Source organism: Balaenoptera acutorostrata, chromosome 5 (genome assembly GCF_949987535.1).
Source record: "Balaenoptera acutorostrata chromosome 5, mBalAcu1.1, whole genome shotgun sequence".
In the NCBI taxonomy this organism is placed as follows: domain Eukaryota; kingdom Metazoa; phylum Chordata; class Mammalia; order Artiodactyla; family Balaenopteridae; genus Balaenoptera; species Balaenoptera acutorostrata.
In genome coordinates, this window is record NC_080068.1 from 78353434 (window position 1) to 78376247 (window position 22814).

The 22814-nt window shown below is 42.3% G+C and overlaps 1 protein-coding gene across 1 annotated transcript; it reads right to left on the reverse strand.

Annotated features, from left to right (window-relative positions):
- Window positions 1-7156: 7156 nt before the first annotated feature.
- Window positions 7157-21888, reverse strand: CHRNA9 (cholinergic receptor nicotinic alpha 9 subunit). Its single transcript, XM_007178797.2, has 5 exons — window positions 21825-21888; window positions 21393-21538; window positions 19974-20128; window positions 10811-11343; window positions 7157-7698 (listed from the first exon to the last, which is right to left on the reverse strand). Exons 1-5 carry the CDS (start codon window positions 21886-21888, stop codon window positions 7157-7159), a joined length of 1440 nt encoding a protein of 479 aa, XP_007178859.2.
- Window positions 21889-22814: the final 926 nt, after the last annotated feature.

Genomic DNA, 22814 nt, shown 5'->3' on the forward strand with positions numbered 1-22814 from the left:
TCTGGATTCTCAGCTCATTTCTACTGATTTTGTTTGTTTGTTTGCTTGTTTTTGTCTATTCCTAGCTTAATCCCAATTTTATTTGCCTTCAATATCTTCTCAGGCAAGCACTCTTCAGTCTCCTTTTGCATATTTTTCTTGGCTATTGATATTTAGTATTCATTCTTCCATATAAACTTTTAAGAATCAAGGTCTCAGGTGGGGTACATGTCTAGCTCAGCCTGAGTCACATGCCCAGGGTGGGAAGCCAGTCTGGCTGCTTCTTTTCTAACCATCAAACACCAAAGGTCTTATTTTGATTGCTCCCAGGGGTCTCAGACTCTCACAACAGAAAAAGTCTGATAACTTCTCTTGCAAGAGATAGCAGGGTGGTTACTTTCTATGCCAAGAAGATAATTTACACTCCTGGGGTGAACAAAGGAACATCTATTACTAGAGCAACAAAAAAGAAAAAACACACATTTTAAATCTCTGCTATATCATATTAAGGAAGATGGAGTTTACTCAACTTGTAGGTATTTAGTTAGCCATTTAAAAGTTTTAGGTGCAAGAGTCACAAGATCAGTTTGGCAGCAGTGAAGAAGATAGAATAGAAGGAAAAGAAACCAGAGACAGGAGGCCCAGTTAAGGTACTACTGCAACAGCCCAGGCAAAGATGACAAAGACCTGAAATAAGGCAATTGCCAGGGACATAGAGAGAAGAGGACAGATGTGAAAACCATTCAGCAGGTAGAATTGGCAGGATCAGTGATTGGTTTGATGTTGGGTTAGATAAGAATCCAGAATGACTGCTGGATTTCTAGCCTGGGTGGCAGAGTTGAAGATGTACAGCTAAATGACACAGCAACACAGGAGGAGGAGTAGACTTGGATGACAATGTAGATTATGAGCTTAGTTTGGGGGCACATTGAGTTTGAAAGTCTGTGAGACATTCAAGTGGCAATACTTGGTTGACATGAAGAGTATAGTGGATTTGGAGCTAAAGGGAGAGCAAGACTGGACAAGTGACTTTGAGAATCACCAGGATATATGTGGTAGTAAAAGCCATGGGGAGGAGAGCTGAGGATGGAACAGTGAGGGACACCAATATTTACCAGAGGAGGGGGGACTGGAGACAGCAAGGGGTTCTGAGAACCAGCCATTTAAGAAGCAGAAAGTGATAGCACAAAAGATCAGAGAGAACAGCTTCAAGAAGGAGGAAGTGGGGCTTCCCTGGTGGCACAGTGGTTAAGAATCAGCCTGCCGGGCTTCCCTGGTGGCGCAGTGGTTACGAATCCGCCTGCCAATGCAGGGGACACGGGTTCGAGCCCTGGTCCGGGAAGATCCCACGTGCTACGGAGCAACTAAGCCCGTGCGCCACAACTACTGAGCCTGCATGCCACAATTACTGAAGCCCGCATGCCACAACTAGTGAAGCCTGAGCACCCTAGAGCCCACACTCTGCAACAAGAGAAGCCACCACAATGAGAAGCCCATGCACCACAATGAAGGGTAGCCCCCGCTCGCCGCAATTAGAGAAAGCCCATGCACAGCAACAAAGACCCAACGCAGCCTAAATAAATAAATAAAAATTTAAAAAAAAGAAAAGAATCAGCCTGCCAATGCAGGGGACACGGGTTTGAGCTCTGGTCCAGGAAGATCTCACATGCCGCGGAGCAACTAAGCCCATGCACCACAACTACTGAGCCTGCACTCTAGAGCCTGTGAGCTACAACTATTGAGCCCAGGTGTCACAACTACTGAAGGCTGTACGCCTAGAGCCTGTGCTCCTCAACAAGAGAAGCCACTGCAATGAGAAGCCCGTGCACCACAAGGAAGAGTAGCCCCCACTTGCCACAACTAGAGAAAGCCAGCCTGCAGCAACGAAGACCCAACGCAGCCAAAAATAAATAAATAAATAAATAAATACAAAGAAGGAGGAAGTGGTCAGTTGTGCTGACGGCAGCAGAGAGGCCTCAGAAGTATCCAGTGGATTTGGCAATTACCAAATGGTGAACTTGGTGAAAGCAGTGTCAGTTGAGTGGGGTGTAAAGAAGTCAGTTTTTAAATGTAGAGTGAAGTCAAAGAGTGAGAGAATATGCCAGATGTCTCCCCTTTGTCTGTCCAGATCCACACTCTACCCTTCACCACTGTGCTCTTTGTCCCAGATATACAGTAACATCAATATGTTCCCATGACTCTCTTGAGTTTGACCAATGGTGAGCTTTGGGAGGAGATTGAAGGGAAGAAGGAGAGTGAGGTGGGGATATGTATTCCCCCAGCTCCCTCCCTACGGGGTCTGCTGCATTCACTCAACCATAGTTCATAGCCTTCTCCAGCTGGGTTCAGGTAACCACTCCCTCCTGCCTCTTCTCAGGCCTGAGTGGTAATAACTCTGCTTTACGGGTCTTAGGGTTTTCTACCACCCCTTGTGTTTCTCTACATCCTGCTCACACCTTTGTAAACAGTCCTCTATTAAACCTTCCTCAAATTATCCAAATTTGAGCACACCATCTGTGTTCTGCTGGAACCCTGAATGATGAGGGGGGAACCTTGGCTGGGAAGAGTAGAAAGATAGAAATATGCAAAGACAAGGGAGGTTTTGTCACAGGGTTTATTTTTTAAGGGTTAGAGAGCCTTGGATATACTGACAAGCTCATGGAGTTTTAACAGCCAGGGCCTATTTCAAAGGAGTGATCTGAGAGGAAGGAAGAAATAGGCAGAGAGCTCTTTGCTAGCCTCTGGAGTTGATGACAGTACAAGTGGCCTCACCAATGTTGCTTGAGACATTCTGGAACCTGTGTTTCCAGTTTGACCAAGACAGTCCATTTGACAGGTTTGCCCATGGTTGTGCTGGCAAGTGTTGGTCTGAGCAATGAGCTGATAGAAAAGTAGACGCAAAGGCTAAAGAAGGAAAATGAACAAAGATCGGGACCTCAGCAAACCCAGGCACCCCTCATTGCACCAAGGCAGTCAGACAATGAACAAAGTTGTTGGTGTTTTTTAAACTTTGCCAGGCTCTGCGTGACCCAGCCTTGCTTACCTTGCCAGTCTCCTCTTTTGTGTCTTTTGCAGGTCGCTGATTCCACCTCTGCCCCGAGGGCCTCCTTTCTCTTTCTTAAATAATAATAAGCTCTGTTCTGCCCTTGAGCTTGAATTCTGACCTTTCCACTGCCTGCAACCTGTCACTCTCCCCAAGTCTCATCCTGGCTGACTCCTTCTCATGCTCAGAGCTCATCTTCAAGGCCACTTCCTCAGCAGGCCGACCACCCCAATTCAAACCCATCCCCTTGGTTCCTCCCCTTCAGGCAGCCCTGGACTCCTCTTTCAAAGCAGTCGCCACACCTTAAAATTTATGGAGGTGGAGAATTTTATTCAGAAAGTCAACTAGATTTTATTACAAGCCTTTTGTTTTTGTTTCTGTTTGTTTTTTTAAATTTTTATTTATTTATTTTTTGGCTTTTGGGTCTTTGTTGCTGCTCTCGGGCTTTCTCTAGTTGCAGCGAGCGGGGGCTACTCTTCGTTGCGGTGCGCGGGCTTCTCATTGCAGTGGCTTCTGTTGCAGAGCACGGGCTCTAGGCGCGTTGGCTTCAGTAGTTGTGGCACGTGGGCTCAGTAGCTGTGGCTTGCAGGCTCTAGAGCGCAGGCTCAGTAGTTGTGGCACACGGGCTTAGTTGCTCCGTAGCATGTGGGATCTTCCCGGATCAGGGCTCGAACCCGTGTCCCCTGCATTGGCAGGCGGATTCTTAACCACTGCGCCACCAGGGAAGTCCCAGTTTGTGTTTGTTTTTACATCTAAGTCTTGAATTCATCTGGAATTTATTTTTGTGTATTGTATAGGATGAGGCCTCTTTCACAGTCTAAACTTCTTAGCATTTTGCTGGACCCTCTTAAGCACTTCCTTTCACTCACTCATTCTTTCAATAAGCATTTAATGGCTAATGACCTCATACTATGCCCTTTATTGCACACAGAAAATAAAAGAGAATATCCTTATCACAAAGGATGCAAAGAGAATAATGACAGAGCTTCTGGGCCTTAGGACTAGAGAGGACCTCAGTATGTTTGGGGAAGCAGACTTGTGAATGGAAAAATGACAACATAACAAGGTAACTGCTTTAGTGATGCAGGATGATTATAAACTAATGGAATTCTGGCAAAGAATGCATTTCTGTTCATTTAAGTCTTGCACTGTTTGTAACATATGTCTTACCCACTGAAATCATTTAATAAATACTTTAAAAATTAACCTGAGTGTACATTTTTTAAACTTTCACTTTTCTTCAAAGTTCCAAATACGTGTTCAGTTACTTCCTAGATTTCTCCACCAGGATGTCCCATAAGCATTTCCAACTCAGATGTCCTAAATTCTTTCCTCCAAAACCTGGTCCTCCTTTACTCTTTGCCTCAGTTGTCTGAGATGGAAAGCTCAGAATCATTCTCAATGCCACCCTCTCCCTAACCCTACATCCATCTGGTCACCAAGTCCTGTCTAGTCTAGGTCATAAATACTACGTGATCCATTTGCTTATTCCCACCGTCTTGGGTCAAGCCTTCATTATCAATTCCCTGAATTGGTTTAAAAAAAAAAATTCCAATAGATCTCTCTGCCTCTTCTCTTTTTTCTCTACAATCTTCTAACTGCCACCACAGTGTTATTTCTGAAACACAAATCTGAATCTATCACTCCCTTACTTGAAACCCTTTTGTGCTACCAAATATTTTTAGGATAAAATTCCAAATTTTTGACATGGCTCAATAGGATTGCCTCTCTCTGGCTATAGACAAATCTATCTCAGACAAATAATCTAAAATATGGAAAATGTTCTATATGTAAAATCGCTCATTGGAAACTATATTAGTTTTCTATTGCTACTGTAACAAACTACTGCAAACTTAGAATTTAGTGCCTTAAAACAACACAAAGGAAAGATGGGAAGATCCCTGGACTTTGTAACTCTGGATTTATTTTTGTGTAGATGAATAACCTCTATCTGCTTAAGTCATGGTCCATTGGGTTTTCTATTATTTGCTGCCAAATGCAACTGTAATTTATAAGAGTACTTCTATAATTAAAATAAAGAAAAAATTGTCTGATTCTAAGTTACATTTCCCCAATTCCTTCTCATCCCTTTAAATACTCACTTCTTTCTCTGTCTAGCAAACACCTACTCATCCATCAAAGCCCAGCTCAAATGTTACATCTGTACAAAGTCTTTCCCAAGCTTTCCCTCAAACAGATTAATCATCATTGTTCCTGTGGCATTTTGTCCATGCTTCTATGATAGCACTTTAATGCTATATTCTTCTATTTTCTTGACTGTCTCCTCTAGTGAACTACAAGTACCATATGAGAAACCAGAGGGTTGAAACCATGTTTTGTATTTGTTTCCTTCAAGGCTGACTTAGCACTCAGTATATAGTAGGTACACAATAAATATTTTATGAATAAGTAGACAAAAGAGTAGAAAAAAAAGTCTATATGTTTAAAACAAATATCATCCTCTCTTTTCTAGGTTAATGCTTGTCCTCTCTCCACTTCTGTTCATTTGTTTATTTGTTTTAATTGGTAAAAGAATAGTTGAGGAGTTGGAAGTTAGGGAATGGGTAGTAGTACTCAGATCATTTTAATCAAGATGGGAGTAAGGGAATTTGAAGACATTTGACTGGAAGTAGGAAAAAAGTGGAGAAGCACAGGAAGAAATCTAGGGCAGAAATTCAGAATTACGAATGAGGATCCCTCAGTCACAACTATCCTAAATCATGATCTGTCATGGCCAAAAGCAGTGTGGTTTTAGCAGACGTGGCCTGAACTCACAGTGCTAAGGGTTTATTTCCCAGCTCTATACGCCACTTAGTTGGATGTGGAGGCAGGTCACTTACACCCACCTTCCTCTGACACAGCTTCTTCCTCTGAGAAGGATGACTAGAAATACCTGCCCACCTAGCTCGTAGAATTGTAGTGAAGATCAAAAAGGGTCAGACTTATGCATAAGATTTGCTATGACACCCATTGCAGATGTGAATCATGCAGCTTTATTATATGTAGGAGAAAATAAATGTTTGGTGAATAATTGAATGAATGAATAAATAAGCCCAGTTTGCTGATGATCTTATTTAAATCCAAGAGTAAATGCCGACATGACTTCATCTTTAAGGTTTATATAAAATATAACTGACATATATGACATCATCATTACAAAGAAAACTCTCTTCCCCATTAAGTCACCGATCCTTAGACCTTTATATGGGACAAAATTTTTTATTCCATCATTTGAGATATGGCTTGAAATGCACCAAGCCTGAGAAAGGTAACAGTGAGACTTAAATTACCCTAAGGAATATATCACTATTTTCCTTTTTTATTTTTTTTTATTTTTATTTATTTTTATTTTATTTTTTTAATTTTTTATTTTTTTAATGCTATTCTTGTTTGCTTACATTCTTTTTATGTATGTATGTATGTATGTATGTATATATGGCTGTGTTGGGTCTTCGTTTCTGTGCGAGGGCTTTCTCTAGTTGTGGCAAGCGGGGGCCACTCTTCATCGCGGTGCGGGGGCCACTCTTCATCACGGTGCACGGGCCTCTCACTATCGCGGCCTCTCGTTGCCGAGCACAGGCTCCAGACGCGCAGGCTCAGTAATTGTGGCTCACGGGCCGAGTTGCTCCGCGGCATGTGGGATCTTCCCAGACCAGGGCTCGAACCCGCGTCCCCTGCATTGGCAGGCAGATTCTCAACCACTGCGCCACCAGGGAAGCCCTATTTTCCTTTTTTAAAAAGCATGTTCTAATAGGGACTAAAGGGAAAATGAGTTTCTTTTGTTTTGCTTTGAATTTTAAATGGAATGTAGTGTGCTTTTTTATCTGTACTGCTAAAGGAGAGAATAATTGTGTGATCTAGAAGCCAGACACCTACCACTCTGGTAGGTTATAAAAGGGGTCCTTCTCTATTTCCTCCGTTTTCCTGCCCTTGAAATTTTGGACCTCCTGCTTGATTTAACCTGACAGATAGCTATAATATTGATCTGAAGTTGAAAACAAAAAGTAAAGACAACATAAATCCTAATTTATATATATTTGTGTATATATAGATATAGGTATTTCTAATTTGGAAGAACATTAGAGTAGATCACAGGGGAATTTTATTGATTTATTCCCACACACCAAATGCTCACTAATCTGCTCTTGCTATGATCAAAATAGTCATCACAAACACCATAATAAAAAAAATCCACATGAAGAATCGGTCTATGACTTTTGCAACCTTTTTCCATTCGCTGCCCTTGGTATTGGTGGCCTTATGGTCTTTGAGGCATTTGGCAATGTATTCGATATTTCTCGTCAGCACTTTGTACTGTGCACAGTCACTGTCAACATCCTGCGGGTTTTCACCCTGGTACCTCAAGTCATCCTTTAAGAGTTTGTTCATTTCCTTCTTTCTGGGAAGGTCTTTATTTCTGGTCGTCTTCAGATTAGCCTCTGGAAGGTTGCCGTAAACCTTCGTGAGCTGGTCCTGCTCCCTGTCTTGGCGGGGGCTAAGGCAGCTCTCACCCACATCGTAGACAAACAAGATCCTAGACATGTATTTCAGGATGACTACCCTGGCCCAGTGTGGCACTGGCCGGGCCTCAGCCCCGCAGAAGTGGATATTCATCACCATAATGGTCAAGGCAGTGGAGGCTGTGATCAAGGCCATTGTGGCTATGTAGTATTTGCCTGGAAAATAACAACAACCAAGTTAGCGTAAAACTGTCCTTGTGTTTAGCTCAAAAAGAAACAAACACCTTTTCTAAGGAAGCTGTATACACTAATGGTTGCTATTATAGACTTTTGAATAAAACTGGTTTCAAATCCCAGCTCTGTCACTCACTAGACTTGTGACCTAGAGCAAGTTATATAATTCTGGTAACCCTCAGCTTCCTTCTTAATAAAATGACTGTAATATTAGTATCTAATTCATAGGACTATGATGAGGCTTAACTGAGAAAATACAGGAAAAGTTTTCAGCACTGTCCCTTGCCCTGAGTTAAAAGGTTTGTAAATTTTTGCTGAGGTCATGTTGTGAAAAACTTCCACTTTCAACGAACAAATAAATAAACAATGAATGATCTTGGTCAGTTCTCAGAATTGTCTTTGGACCTTGTTAATATGAAAGCTCATTACCATTGGGGAAGAAAGGAGACACTGTGTCACTATCCGTCTTTAACATGTGATTACGTAAAGCAAATATTCATGAAAAAGGAAAATTAAGGAAGGAAACAATAAAGATGAGGGTACAAATTTCTGAAATGTAGAACAAAGAACCTAGAAGATGAACAAAACCAAAAGCAAGCTTTTTGAAAAGTGTAATAAAATTGATAAACCTTTGATGAGGCCACTTATGGAATAGAGGTGGGAGAAAGAAACAAAAAGGGATGCAAAAGAAAAAAATAAGAGAATAGAAATTTAGAAAACAATAAAATAATATTACAAATAGCTGTATGATAATACATTTGAAAACCTAGATGAAATTTCTACGAATATATAAGATGTCAAATTTAGTGTAAGAAGAAAGAACACTTGAATAGAAATAGGAATTAACCAAATACCTCTACCCACCCACCTTCCAAAAAGCGCTAGAGCCAAAAGGTTTTACAGGTGAGTTTCACCGTATTTTTAAGGAACAGATAACTCATATCTTATACAAGTTGTTCCAAAAATAGAAAAGAGGGAAAACTGCCTAGAAAATCTCATTTTATGAAGTAAATTCAGGCTTGGTTCCAAAAGTAGCAAGAAAGGAAATATTAAGGCCATTTCACTTATAGACATATTTGAGAAAGTCCTATAAAAATCATTGGCTAACTAAATCCTACGGTGTCTTTAATTGATAATTCATCATGATAAAGAAGAGTTTAGTTCAACATCAGAAAACTGTAATATAATTCACTAACTTAATGGGGGAAAAGAAAAAAACTCACACAATCATCTTAACAGTTGAAGACAATGCATTTGATAATGATTATCATCTGTTTATTATTTGTTAAAAGCTTTGAGTAAACTAAAAATAAATGGAATCTTTCTTAACATTGTCAAGGCTGTGGGCCAAAAGCCTGGATCAAATGTTACACTTGATGCAGGAAACTTAAACACACTTCTGTGAGATTGGAACTCTATTTCATAGGTGCTACAAATAACAAATTGTGACTATTAATAAAGTTCTCAAGATCTGTGTGCACCCTTCCGAAAAAGATACATTTCATATTATCACAGAAACAGAAAAAGTAATGCTTGTAAAATTCTTGAGACATGTTCTGAGACATCTTTCTTCAGAAATTGATCCAGCTTGCTTTTGAATCTTACTGCTAAAGAAGAGAGAGGGATCTGTCAATTGATCTTGCCTCAAACAGGGTTATTATTAGATGTTGCCACTGTCAATCATTTCTGCCTCAAGAGAGGTGATAAAAGTACCAATACACGTCTTCCTCTTTATTAGTGGTGATGAGAAAGGAGAGAACCTTCTGTGTCTATTTATCAAAAAGGTGTACATGAGTGTGTGTGTGTGGGGGGGGGGGAGGTGTTGCTGGGAGAGACGTAACAAGGAAGAGATCTCCAAACAGAGAAACCAATGTAGTAACGTCTAAATCCTGGGTAATACTGGATACAGGAGAGGGTAAAAGGGCAGTACAATATCCCTTTTATATTGCTTTCTAAGTCTCCTGGTGTTCTGAAATTTCTCCTCATTGATTACATTAAAGAACTAAAAATTAGGTCTAGCTTCTGATTCTCATAAGCATCTATTACAACAGCAAGTCATTGAGATAGACGTATGGATCTGGGTGTTATCCTTGGTGGCAGGAAGTAGGTATTAAAGGTGTTAGGAGGGATCTCAGAGCGAGGGAGGTAAAGGAAAGGGGAAGCAGCGATGGCAGCCACAGTCTACACTCCTTCCCGTAGAGGGACATTTCATTATTGCAAACTTTTGAAAATGTGCTCTATTTGAGAATCACCTCAGATTCCCAAATCTTGCCCAAGATTGCTTAAAAAGAAAAACAACCTCTTTGGGTGTAGGAACCTGCATTTTTAACAAGCTCTCCCACGCCTACTCTACCCAGTAAAGGTTGAGAATTATTCTATCAGGGGTAGACGGCAGGCTTAAAAATCCAGTTCATCATTTCCATCACATTTATCACTCTCCCCAAGAAGAAATCCCTTGTGACGTGATAATAATAGTCACTTTTCTCTCAGTCCTCACCATATGCCAGGCTCTGTGTTAAGCAGTGGCACAATGAGGTAGCAATTACACAAATTTTGCAGATGATGAAGTAGAGACTCAAAGATTAAGTAACTCGCTTAAGGCTGATCAAAGAATGAGCAGTGAAGTCAGAGTTCAAACGCAGATTTCTTTGACTTCAAAATCAGGGTCTTAATCTCTAAGCCAGTGGTTTTTAGACTTAAACAAAAAGCTCATCGAAATCACCTAGAAAGCTTTTAAAAACAGTTTGCCAGGCTTTACCCCCAGAGTTTCTAATTAAGTAGGTCTAGGGTGGGCCCTGAGAATTTGCATTTCTAAAATGATGCTAATGCCGTGGGTCCAGAGACCATACTGTGAGAACCACTTCTCTAAACCATATTGCTCTCATTCCTCCTTTGAGTAAACCTGGAGACAGCAAGACCAGCTTTGTTTCCAACAGCCGCGTCCCTTTTCAAAGATGCCAACTGAAGACACCAAATGAAGTATGTGACAGCCTGTGCTGAGTCTGAAGTTGACGTCATTGTTAGGAGTTTAAAGATACAGATACAACCCCAGTTACCACAGTGCTGACTCAAAGTGTAAGACACTTGAACTCACCTATCAGAGGGACATTTTCTGAGGCTGGCATGATCTCTGCCACCATGAGCTGAAATACAGTCATGGCCAACAGTATGGTCACTCCCAGGGAGACCTTTTCCCCAGAGGCTGCTGGGAGATAAAAACTCAAGGGAGCCAGAAAAGATATGAGGACACATGGGATGAGGAGGTTGACGATATAGAAAGAGGACCGCCTCTTCAGAAGGAGAGTGAATGTCACATCCGGGTAAGGCTCAGAGCAGCAGCCATAGGAGATCACATTCTTCACAGCAGGCATGCCATGCACCTCCCACTCCACATCTTCGATGAAGTCAGAGAGGTCTCCGCTGTCCAGGGCATTGAATATGTCCACCTGATTGCCATTGTAGGTCCAGGAACCAAAGGTCAGGTTGCACTGCTGATTATCAAAGGGGAAGTAGGTGACATCCACCACACAGGAGCTTTTGGTGATGGCTGGTGCATCCCAGGTGATGAGCCCGTCGTACCGCAGGACCACGTTGGTGTTCACAGGCTCAGAAGATTCATCATCAGCCCTGCAGGTCAGAGGAGGAAAATGAGAGCTGCTCACCAGGACAACTCACCAAACTCCTTACCCCCGATAGCTCACCGCCCTGTGCCCATCACTTCAGTGTCTTGGCAATGGATCACCATTCCTGTTACCCTGGCTTGAAAGTCTGGAATCAACTCTAATTTGCCCTTCTTCTCCATTTCCTGTGAATAGTTAGGGCCGAGTTCTCTTGGATTCTTTCTTTAAAGCATCTCTGCTTTATGCCCCTTCCTCTCCATTCCCAGTGCCACTCTCTTGGTCCAGGTATAATGATTCAAACATCCAGACAAAAAGTAAACGAGGCTAAAGTCTAACAGGGGGCTCTGCTTACCTGATTTTGTTAACTGTGGGCACAAGAATGTTAAAGTAACTTTTTGTTGCTGTTGAAAGAGTTGTACATGTTTACTGTAGAACATTTGAAAAACACAGAGAAAAAATTATTCACCCATAATCTAAGAGATAATAATTTATTCTAGATATAACTTCTTTTTGCTTTATCAACATTTATGCCTGACATCTTGGGGGTACAGAATTTCTATTTCACTTTGGGGAACGACTCTTTCTCCATGACCGTTGTAAGGCAGATGAAACAATGATCAAGGTTCCTCAGCCACCCCTGGCCAGGGGCTGGCTGTGTGACCTGAGCTAGATCCAAGTGATTCACTACCCCTGCAATTTAGATCTTAAGCAGAGTGACCCAAAGACCAAAAAGAGTCACACTTGGTGATGGCTCCCTATAAAAGTCAATTAGTTAATTTTTTTTTAAAAAAAGCTCAATATTCCCCACTGTCTTGAACTGTAGAGTAGTCCTGGTTTGTCCTTTCCAAGGCCTGGTCATTGATTTTTTTTCCTTTAATTCAGTGAGCTGTACTATATCTTTCCAACAAATTCCTTTTGTCACAAGGTAGACAAAGTCAGTTTCTAATGCTTACAGCCTTAACTGATATGTTTCTGTGAATATTTTAATGCACATTTTCCCAAGTGTTCCTTACAATTTTTTCCCTACAAAATATATTATGGCTAAATGTAATGTGGTTTGCTGAATTCGATTCTGGAACAGAAAAAGTACATTAGTGGAAAAACTGGTGAAGTCCAAATAGTCTGTAGTTTAGTTAATAGTATTGTATCAGTCTTGACAAATGTACTATGGTTACATAAGATGTAACATTAAGGGAAACTGGGTGAAGAATAAACAAGAACTCTGTACCATCTTTGCAACTTTTCTGTACAATTATCTCAAAATGAAAAAGTTAATTTACAAAAAAAAATTGAGACAATTTAAAAACATGTATGATCATCTGTTCATATTCTTTTGCAACTTCATTTTTGTGGCTAAATGGTATTCAGTTACATTCCATTGCAGAGGTGTGCCATAGTTATTTAACCAATTCACCTGTTTTCAACATTATGGTTGTTTCCAGTTTTTACATTTACGAGCAATGCCGCAGTGAACATCTCTGCAGTCAAATTGTTGCGTTTATCCACTGACTCTTTCCTTAGGTTAAATTGCTAGAAGAGGGTGTGTTAGATCAAAGAACGGGCATGTTTTAAAAGTTTTTTTCCTACTTATTAAAATTTAGGTGCCACCGTGTTAACTGTAATGGTCTGATTGGGTCCACTCTAATCAGAGCATTACAGCTGAATTGTGGCACTCGATGTTTAATGGAGGTCTAGAGAGGGGATCTTTAACGTGGTCTTGTGAAGAGAACAAAATGAATATTTTGAAAATGCCTGAACCTACCCTCTGTAACAATGAGAAATATATATAGTTAGCTATACGAGAAGTGAGAACTGGAGGATGGGAACTCACCCATCCTACTTTCCTTGGTGTAAGAGATCTTGGGGTCAGAGAGAATCTATCTGGAGCTAGAACAATTGTATTAGTCATGGTCCCTGCAGAAAGTGGATGGCCCACTCAAATTAGATAATTTGAGGAGTGTTTAATGCAGGGACTATTTACAAAGGTATGGATAAGGTGTAGGACAACCACTCCAGGGCTAATAACAGCAGAGCTATTACCATTCCTGGGCCCGAAAAGGTGAAGGGAAGGTGCAATTACCAAGATCTGGAAGGAAAGACTTGCATAAGAGGGTCACCATGATAGGAGTTATACCTTTCTGTCAAGGGACACAGAAAGCCAAAGATAATAACTCTATAGGAAGAGAGCAAGGGAACACATGCCCTAACCTCACTCCCTTTTCTCCCTCCAATTGCTCACTGGTGCTTCTCATTGGCCCAACCCAACCAGAAGCCAGAGGGCAAAGGAGCCCACTGTCTGAAAACATCACCCCAGCTACTCAGGAGGAGTTTAAAGACATTACTATTTAATTACTTCATGACCAATATCTTGTTTTATCTTCCTGGTTTCTCTGATCACATCTTTTTACAGCTCAGCTCTTGCACTGGTTTCCTATGGCCGACCAAATACTTCCAAACCTCCTAAGTTCAGTGTCCTAGATGTTCCATGATCTACTCCCATCCCACTCTGTAGCCTCCTACTGGTCTCTGATGTCTCCCACTGGTCTCCTTCACTCGCACACCACCAATCAAGGCTGAAACCCTAACAGATCCTGTGAATGTCTCTCCTTTACTCAAACTCTTTCTTCTATCTATAATACCCGCCCCACTTTCTGCAAGTATAAATCTAATACATCCTTCAAGACAGCTCAGATGCCCACACCTCTGAGAAGCCCCGCCTGCCCCTCCAGTCTGATGAAATCCCTTCACCTTTGAAGGGCTCTGGCACTTTATTTCTGTGTTATGAGGGGCTTACATTTTACATACACTCCTTATTGGACTGTTCATTGAGGTCAGAGACTGAGTCTTAAAATCCTAACCCCTCAACACATGACTGAATGCCTTGCACAGAAGAAGGATTTAACAAAGAAAGGTAAGTGGGTAGGTAAGTGGGTTGATTGAATCAGTACGGCTCATTCTCCTTTAGAAAGTAGCAATGACATCACAGAAATATCACAGAGAGATTTGGGTTAAAATCTTGGTCAGGTTTTGTAACCTTGAGCAAGTAACATTTCTATCACGCACCTGTAAAAGTAGAGGTTATAATACCTTAAGGTTTCTTTTTAAATGTTATATTAAGTAAATAACTAATCTATTAAGTTTTTATTGCTGCTGTAAAAAATTACCACCAACCAAGTGTCTTAAAATAATACAAATTTAGCATCTCTACAGTTTTAGAGGTCAAAAATCCAAAAATCAAGGTTTAGGCAGGGCTGCATTCTTTCCAGAGGCTCTAAAGGAGAGTCCATTTCCTTGCCTTTTCCAGCTTCTAGAGGCTGCCTGCATTCTTTGGTTTAGGGCTCCTTCCTTCCATCACTCTGATCTCTGCTTCCTTTGTGGCATCTGACTCTCCCACATCTCTCTCTTATAAGGACTTGTAAGATTGTTTCCATTGGCCCCAGCAGGGTAATCTCCTCTCCGATCCTTAACTTAATCACACCTGCAAAGTCTCTTTTGCCATGTAAGGTGACATACTCACAGACTTCAGGGATTGGGATGGGGACACTCTGAGGGCAATTATTTTGTCTACCACACTATGTAGAGCCCCAATTCACTGCCTGACACATAGTAAGTGTCTAATACATACGAATTTCTTCTCTTTCCCTTCCCTCTGTTTCTAACTGGGTTCCATTTTCCCAACTAGAAAATGAAAAAAATTACAGGGACAAAATTTCAAAATGGAGGTCGAGAGGGCAGCATTCAATAACATGACCCTAAGAGATTATTTAAATTGTTTTCCTCTTATCTTCCGTTTCCTCCAACACTTAGTGCCCTTCAGGCAGTCCCTTCTCCCCTGATCAAAGACTGAGCTGACTTCAGCTTCGCACTTGAGCAGAAAGACCTTTCCCAGCAGGGGCTGTAAGAAGCCAGATCCCCAGAACTGGAGAAGTGTGGGCTGGTGAAGGAGAGAACAGTGAGAATCAGCCAGTTTTTCTGGTACCAGACAGTGCCTGGAACCTCGACGTAGGCTTGTCTCTTTACTCAGTCCCACAATCCACCCTTTTTCCCATCTCCAATGTCTCCGTCTTTCATGTGTCCCCCTTATCTTCCCTTCCATGTCAAAAAGAAGTCCCTCTCGGGCTTCCCTGGTGGCGCAGTGGTTAAGAATCCACCTGCCAATGCAAGGGACATGGGTTCGAACCCTGGTCCAGGAAGATCCCACATGCCACGGAGCAACTAAGCCCGGGCACCACAACTACTGAGCCTGCTCTCTAGAGCCTGTGAGCCACAACTGCTGAGCCCGCACGCCACAACTACTGAAGCCCGTGCGCCTAGAGCCCGTGCTCTGCAACAAGAGAAGCCGCCGTAATGAAAAGCCCACGCACCACAATGAAGACCCAACGCAGCCAAAAATAAATAAATAAATAAATTTATCAAAAAAAAAAAAAAAAAAGAAGTCCCTCTCTTTCTTTTCAAGGCTAACTTCTCTTCTTGTACTGTGACTTCTTTCCTTCCAAGTCTCTTTCAGTATTTCGCCTCTCTTGGTCTCTCTTATTCTCTCTGGCTCCTCTAATCCCTTCCCAACTCTGTTCCCAAGTCTCCCTACCAACTTCCCTTCCTCCCAGGCCCCTCCCACCTCTCTCCTCTCTTTCTGCACACGCTCTCAAGAGTATTGATGCATGCTGCTTTCACTTCCCCATCTTGCTTGTATTCTTGCAATTTGGCTTCTCCCCAACTTTCAAAGTGTGCTCTTTCAAAGGTCACTCATAACTTGCAAATGGGCAAATCTAAAGACTCTTCTAAGAGTCTGTCAACCCTTCCCAAGCACTTCACGCTGTGAGTTGTTCCTAGACATCCTTTCTTCCCTTGGCTTCTATGAGGCAATTCTCTCAGTTCTCCTTCTACCCCTTTAACCATTTCTTCTGAATGTTCTCCATAAATTTCTTCAATGAAGAAATTCTCCAACTTTATCCTCAGCTATTTTCTTTCCCTCCTTGAGCAGTTCTATAAGGGCTTAAAGGGCTTTTGATAGCTCTAGCCGTGACCTTCTTTCCAGGCTTAAAACTTGCCTTTGCAATCTCTTTGTTGTTTGTCTCCTCTGTTCCTTTGGTCTCCCAAACTGAACAGGTCTCACACCAAGCTCATCATCTTTTTCTCCAAACCTGTTCCTCTTCTGCCTCCTTTATATCCAATCTCATCTTTTTTTTTTCTTTTTAAGGAGCTTTATTGATGTATGATTGGCATACAATAAATTACATACATTTAAAGTATACAATTTGATAAAATTTGACATATGTATATCCAATCTCATCTTACAATTTTTCCATCCTTTCAATTCTCTAAGCTACTTAAGCAGAACTTAAAGCTAAATTGTAGACAAATCTTTCTGAGTACAACAGGGTACCCAATTTCTCACTAGGTCTAAAATCCAAGTATTAAACCGGTCCATTAAAATCCAACCATTAAAACTCTCTCATAATAAACACACTTCTGAAATTTCTGTAATCCACTCTTTACCTAATCTAAAAATGTCAGGAATCCTTGCACCCTCTTATACTAACCATTATATTGGCTATATACCTATAATAAACAACCCCACCAGAACTCTGAGCCCCAATTTTATTCCTTTACTGACTTGGTAACAGCCAATATCTGCTTTGAGTCATTATATTGTTAAAGAGCTCACTACCTCTTGGGAAAATTCATTATTCAAATTATTAGTTATTTTTTTTTTAATTGCATTAAAATGCAATTAAAAAACCCTTTAACTTCTACTCATTGTTTTGGGTTTTGTCCTCTGGAGGAATTTTCTCTTTTTTCTCTACCTTATTTTTCCTATGATTGCCTATGACAGCCATCAAGTCTTCCTAAGGACCTCTCTCTTCCAAACTAAGCATCAATAAATTTGACTGCTCCTCCTATGAAATAGCTTCCAGGCCCAGGACCATCCTGATCACTCCTCAGCAAGTCTAACCCATGGATTCAGGCACCAGTGGTGAATCTAGATGTTAAGCATCTTCCTGCCCAAACTATCTTTATCACACATGACTGGATCACCTGCCTTATACCCCTCTTTATTCTCCCTACCACCACTCAGGAAGCCCATTTTGTGGTCTACAAGTTTCTGTACCAGTTTCTGGGAAGTACTTATATCAGGAAGCAGAAGATTCTGCAGGTCCAGGGTTTCAGCTAGAAGGACCAGGGTCAGGGTCCTTCCTGGGGACCCCAAAGGACTGGGGTCCCTCCTTTGCCTGATCCTCTAACTCTCTTCTATTCTCATTTCAGTTGTTTAAAGGAATGCAAATGACATCCAACCATAAGTACATTTAGGGTTTCCTCTGAATAGTAAAACTCTGATGTTACTGAGAAGGAGAACACACAGGAAAATAGAGGATCCAAAACAGAACTGTCCATGATAGGAGGGGAAAAAAGACTAAAGAGTCAATCCAGAGGAAAAGAAAAGAGTTGATGAATCAGTGTGGTGAAAAGGGTCTGTGTGTGTAAGAAAAGGGGACCAGAACTCACACTTCTCAAAGCCAGCGATCTGGGGGGGAAAGGATGGAGAATGGGGACAAAATTTACCAAAACCACAGCAGGTTTCTGTGAGCTCATGAGTGCATAACTGGCTTCTCTGATAAAGGGGGACTGGGGTAAACTTAACTTAGGTCATGCCAGCTCGGAAAGAAGTGTTTCAGTAAGAGCTGGGCACTGCTTCAGTCAATCAAAGCAGGAGGAAAAGGAGAACCAGCATTCTGTTTTTCTCCAGGGAGAATTTTGAACTTATAGAATGCTGTAATTGTCCTATGTAAAGTGCATCCTCTGATTACTCTCCTGCACCCTGTGCGTGGGACAAGGTAACGGACATCCTGGCTCATTCTCTTGCCTGCTATGTACGTGTGTGTGTGTGTGTGTGTGTGTTGAGGCGTGTGTGAACCAGAGGAATAAAGCACCAGCACTTGGATGTGATCTTGCTTGGGAAGGGGTATGGAAGAGTCGCCATTCCAGAGTGGGGAATGGACAGCAGCATCAGGGCTATGATTCATGAGGTCATGACCCTTGGACAAGCTCTCTGAGTAAGGACTGAGACTAAAATCCAGGCTGCAACCTACCAGTTGCTTCTTGAAGGGAAACTCACGTCCAATAGAAGGCTGAGCTCTCAGGAGAGTCCCCCCGAGCTGCTCCTCATTCATATTGCTCTGCTCAAAGAGGAACCTTTCCCAACCCTGAGAAACTTGAGTTCCAGAATAAAAAGAGAGAGAGGAGCCCCTTTGACAACAGGTGGAGCGCCTGGACCTGAGCTGAGACAGCTATCTGGCTCCTTCTCAAAGTGGGATCCGTGGAACAGCAGCATTACCATCTGGAGCTTATAGAAATGCAGAACGTCAAACGCTACCCCACACCTCCTGAATCAGAATCTGTATTTCAGCAAGCTCCTCAGATGATTCGTGCACACTTTGCAATTTGAGAAACTTAAACCTTACCTACCCACTCACCAAGGCCTCTTGCTCTCGGACCAGGAAAAGGCCAACTGGTGATCTTATGATCTAGTTCATCTTCCACTCCATACAAAGTCCAAATTCCATAGGCCAGCTTCTAGCAGGCCCATTCTGATTTAATCTTAATAGTATCATGTATTTTTGATACATGATCTTAGACAAGGGAGCACCACTGTTAAGGGGTGAATTGCATCTGTGAAAACGTCGTATGTTGAAATCCTAGCCCCTGGCACTTCAGAATGTGACCTAATTTGGAACAGGGTCATTGAAGATGTAATTAGTTTAGAAGAGGTCGTACTGGTGTGGTGTAAACACCTAATTCAACAAGACTGGTGTCCTTATACAAGGGAAAATATGGACACGGACAACACATAGGGAGAACACCATGTGAAGAAGAAGGCAGAGATTGTGTGATGCTTCTACAAGTCAAGAAACTGAAGATTGCCAGCAACCACCCGAGAAGCTAGGGGAGAGACAGGGAACAGTCTTCTTCACAGCCCTCAGAAGGAACCAACCTTACCAGTACCTTTACCTTGCACTTTTAGCCTCCAGAACTGTGAGACAATAAATTTCTGTCGTTTAAGCCACCCAGTATGTGCTACTTTGTTACAGTAGCCCTAGAAAACTAACATGGCTTCTAATACAGTCTCTCATCTGAAAAGGGGGCCGTAACTCTAAGATTTTATGACCTATTGTTTTATTATTTGAGGTTTTTTTTTTTTTAAATTTTTATTTATTTATTTATTTATTTATGGCTGTGTTGGGTCTTCGTTTCTGTGCGAGGGCTTTCTCTAGTTGTGGCAAGTGGGGGCCACTCTTCATTGCGGTGCGCGGGCCTCTCACTATCGCAGCCTCTCCTGTTGCGGAGCACAGGCTCCAGACGCACAGGCTCAGTAGTTGTGGCGCACGGGCCCAGCCCCTCCGCGGCATGTGGGATCTTCCCAGACCAGGGCTCGAACCCGTGTCCCCTGCATTGGCAGGCAGACTCTCAACCACTGCGCCACCAGGGAAGCCCTATTTGAGGTTTTATGACCTTCACTTCAGGGACTAGGAACATGAATAGACTTAACTTCATGCATGTTTTAAACATTCCTTTTCCATTATGTTTACTTTCTGTTACATCAATAAATTCATTCCTGAGAAACTACTGACTTGCACTTACTTGTTATACAGGACAATATCCGGCCTCCACACCAGGTCGCTGGGGATCCTGATGGAGTCCAGTCCATCATACTGGTCTCGATCCCACGTGAGATACGCATCGTGCCAGATTTGGCGGATCCACAAATAGGCAGTCAGAATTTGATTTCTTTCATCCTGCACAATGAACCCAGATATAACGTTATCCCATCAACACCTCAACCGAATGCACTTATCTCTAGAACACTCATCTTCAAAACAGGAATTCCAAGAGCACTAGTCTATTTCCAATAAGTAAGTGAGAAATTTTCCAGTCTATCCCCTTGATTGACTGCCAGGGTCATGTTTTTTTCTGTGATTTAGTGTTCGGAATGTAAAGTGGACAAATATTTAAATCATCAGATCTCTGCATGGATCAACTGCCCAAATTTCTCTGAAAATGGATCAACCGATGATTCTTTTGAATGAAAAAGTCGGCAAACATCGATAATGTACCAAAGAAAAGTCTTTCAAGTTTCATAACTTCGTGTAATTAAACACATATAAGCATTATATAAGGTAAGTCATCTTAAAACACCAGCTTTTGGGCTCCCCTGGTGGCGCAGTGGTTAAGAATCCGCCTGCCAATGCAGGGGACACGGGTTTGAGCCCTGGTCCGGGAAGGTCCCACATGCCGCACAGCAACTAAGCCCGTGCGCCACAACCACTGAGCCTGCGCTCTAGAGCCCACGAGCCACAACTACTGAAGCCCGCGCGCCTAGAGCCCATGCTCTGCAACAAGAGAAGCCACCGCAATGAGAAGCCTGTGCACCCCAACGAAGAGTAGCCCCCGCTCGCGGCAACTAGAGAAAACCCACGCTCAGCAACGAAGACCCAATGCAACCAAAGATAAATAAATTAATTTTTTTTAAAAAACACCACCTTTTAAAAAATGGGGATAAAATTCACATTACATGAAACTCACCACTTTAACCATTTTAAAGTGTATAGTTCAGCGACTTTCAGTTTTTTCACAATGTTGTGGAACCATCACCATTCTCTACTTCCAGAACATTTTGTCACCCCGAAAGAGAAAGCCTATGACCATCAAGCAGTCTATCACTATTCCCCCATCATTCCTGCAGCCCCTGGCAATTACTACTCTGCTTTCTGTCTCTATGTTTTTTGCTGATTTTGCACATTTCATAGAGATGGAACATGTAATGTGTAACCAACTTTCTTTAGATAATCTAAGACTGTTAGTGTTAATGGCCAGGATTAGGTAATTTAGTGAAATTAATTTTGTAGAAAGCTTTCTTCCCCTGGAGTTCCCTTCTCCCATCAGCTTGCACACAGAGCTCTCTGTTCTCACTTTCTCTCCAATTCCCAGTTCAGACATTTCCTTTGAAAAGCACTGTTAGTTTCATTCTAAACATTTCAGAGTTACCACTATATTACTCACCATATCCTTAATCTGAGAAAGTGTAATCTGGAGCGTGACATTCAGGACTTTATCTGTATCCTCTACTGGACGAAGAGCATTGGAATAATCTTCAAAAATGTCATTAAACAACTTCTGAGCATATTTTCCATCTGCTGTTTCTCCAGCTGCTCAAAAGAGGGACCTGATCAACCTTCAGTGTCATGTATATTTCAAGGCAAAGAACAGCAGTCCAAGGACTAGCGTTGGGGGTAATCTAGCATCAGCTAGGGACAAGCTCTAGGTCAATGGGAGTTATTTTTCTGGCCCACCCTACAGGATTAGTATGAGTCAGTAAGAAGACAAAGTACTTCCTTGCAGTTAGAACATTTGTTCTTTTTCCTGGCCCACCCTAAAACCCAAAGAAGTGGCCCCAGATGAGCGACAATGGTTACACGCCCACCAGCCTCTTACCTCTCAGTCTGGAGGCAGCAAAGTAAATCCAGCAAAAGGAGATGCAGAAGTGGGGCCAGTTCATCTTTTTCCTAAGCCTCTGTAAATTCCCAGCCAGGCAGTGAAGTCTTCCAGCTCTCTCTGTGAATGGGAAGGGTCTGGTCACAAAGCACCCACTCTGCCGCTGTCTCTGCACAGCAGAGAGCCCAGGCTTGCAGTGCACGGAGGGCCCTAGGTCCTGAGATCCCTCCCCATTGGTAATCTGAGACTGGCAGCTCCAGTAGCTGAGAAGTCAGGAGCCCCAGGTGGGTTAGGTCAGGCAGTGCTGTTCTGGGGGCCCCACCCTGGTTGAGCATCCCTAGCTACCTTCAGCAGGAATATCCAAACCAAACTTTCAGGGGAAGAGAGGTAGGAGTCCGACACTCCCTGAGATTCCACCTAAGCAGACAGGACACTTTCTACACCTGCAGCAAGAAGATTCAGCTGGGGACTAAGGAAAGCTGAACTGACCCAGCCATGGGACAGCCATCTGGAAAGGCCCTATGCACTTTGAGTGGCTTCTGAAGAGGGAAAGAGAAGCAGTTCCACAGTCTCCAGAATAAACTGGCATTTGGGTTTCTTCTCTGCTTCTCACCACTCATTCAGTTGTCCCACTGAGCACAGATCTCGTACAGGAAGGTGTGTGTGTGTGTGTGTATGCCGGTGGATGGGGGGCAGAAGAGCATTCACTTGCTTCAGAAGCAGCAGCACTATGATTTGGATTAGGAGTGGAAGACCTAGGTTTGACTGCCAGCCCAAACCCTCCCTCATAATACAGAGCTTTCCTGAACTAGAAACTGAGAAAATAATATTCCCTGTCTCCCAAAGCTACTGGGATACTGTATAGAGAAGCACTTTGTAAATTGTAAAGCACTATGTAAATGTTAGTAATTTTCACCTCTGATCAGCTTTGCAGATACAGAATTTCTATATTTACCAAGTCACCCAGTGTTTACTAGCTCTTAAAAAAAA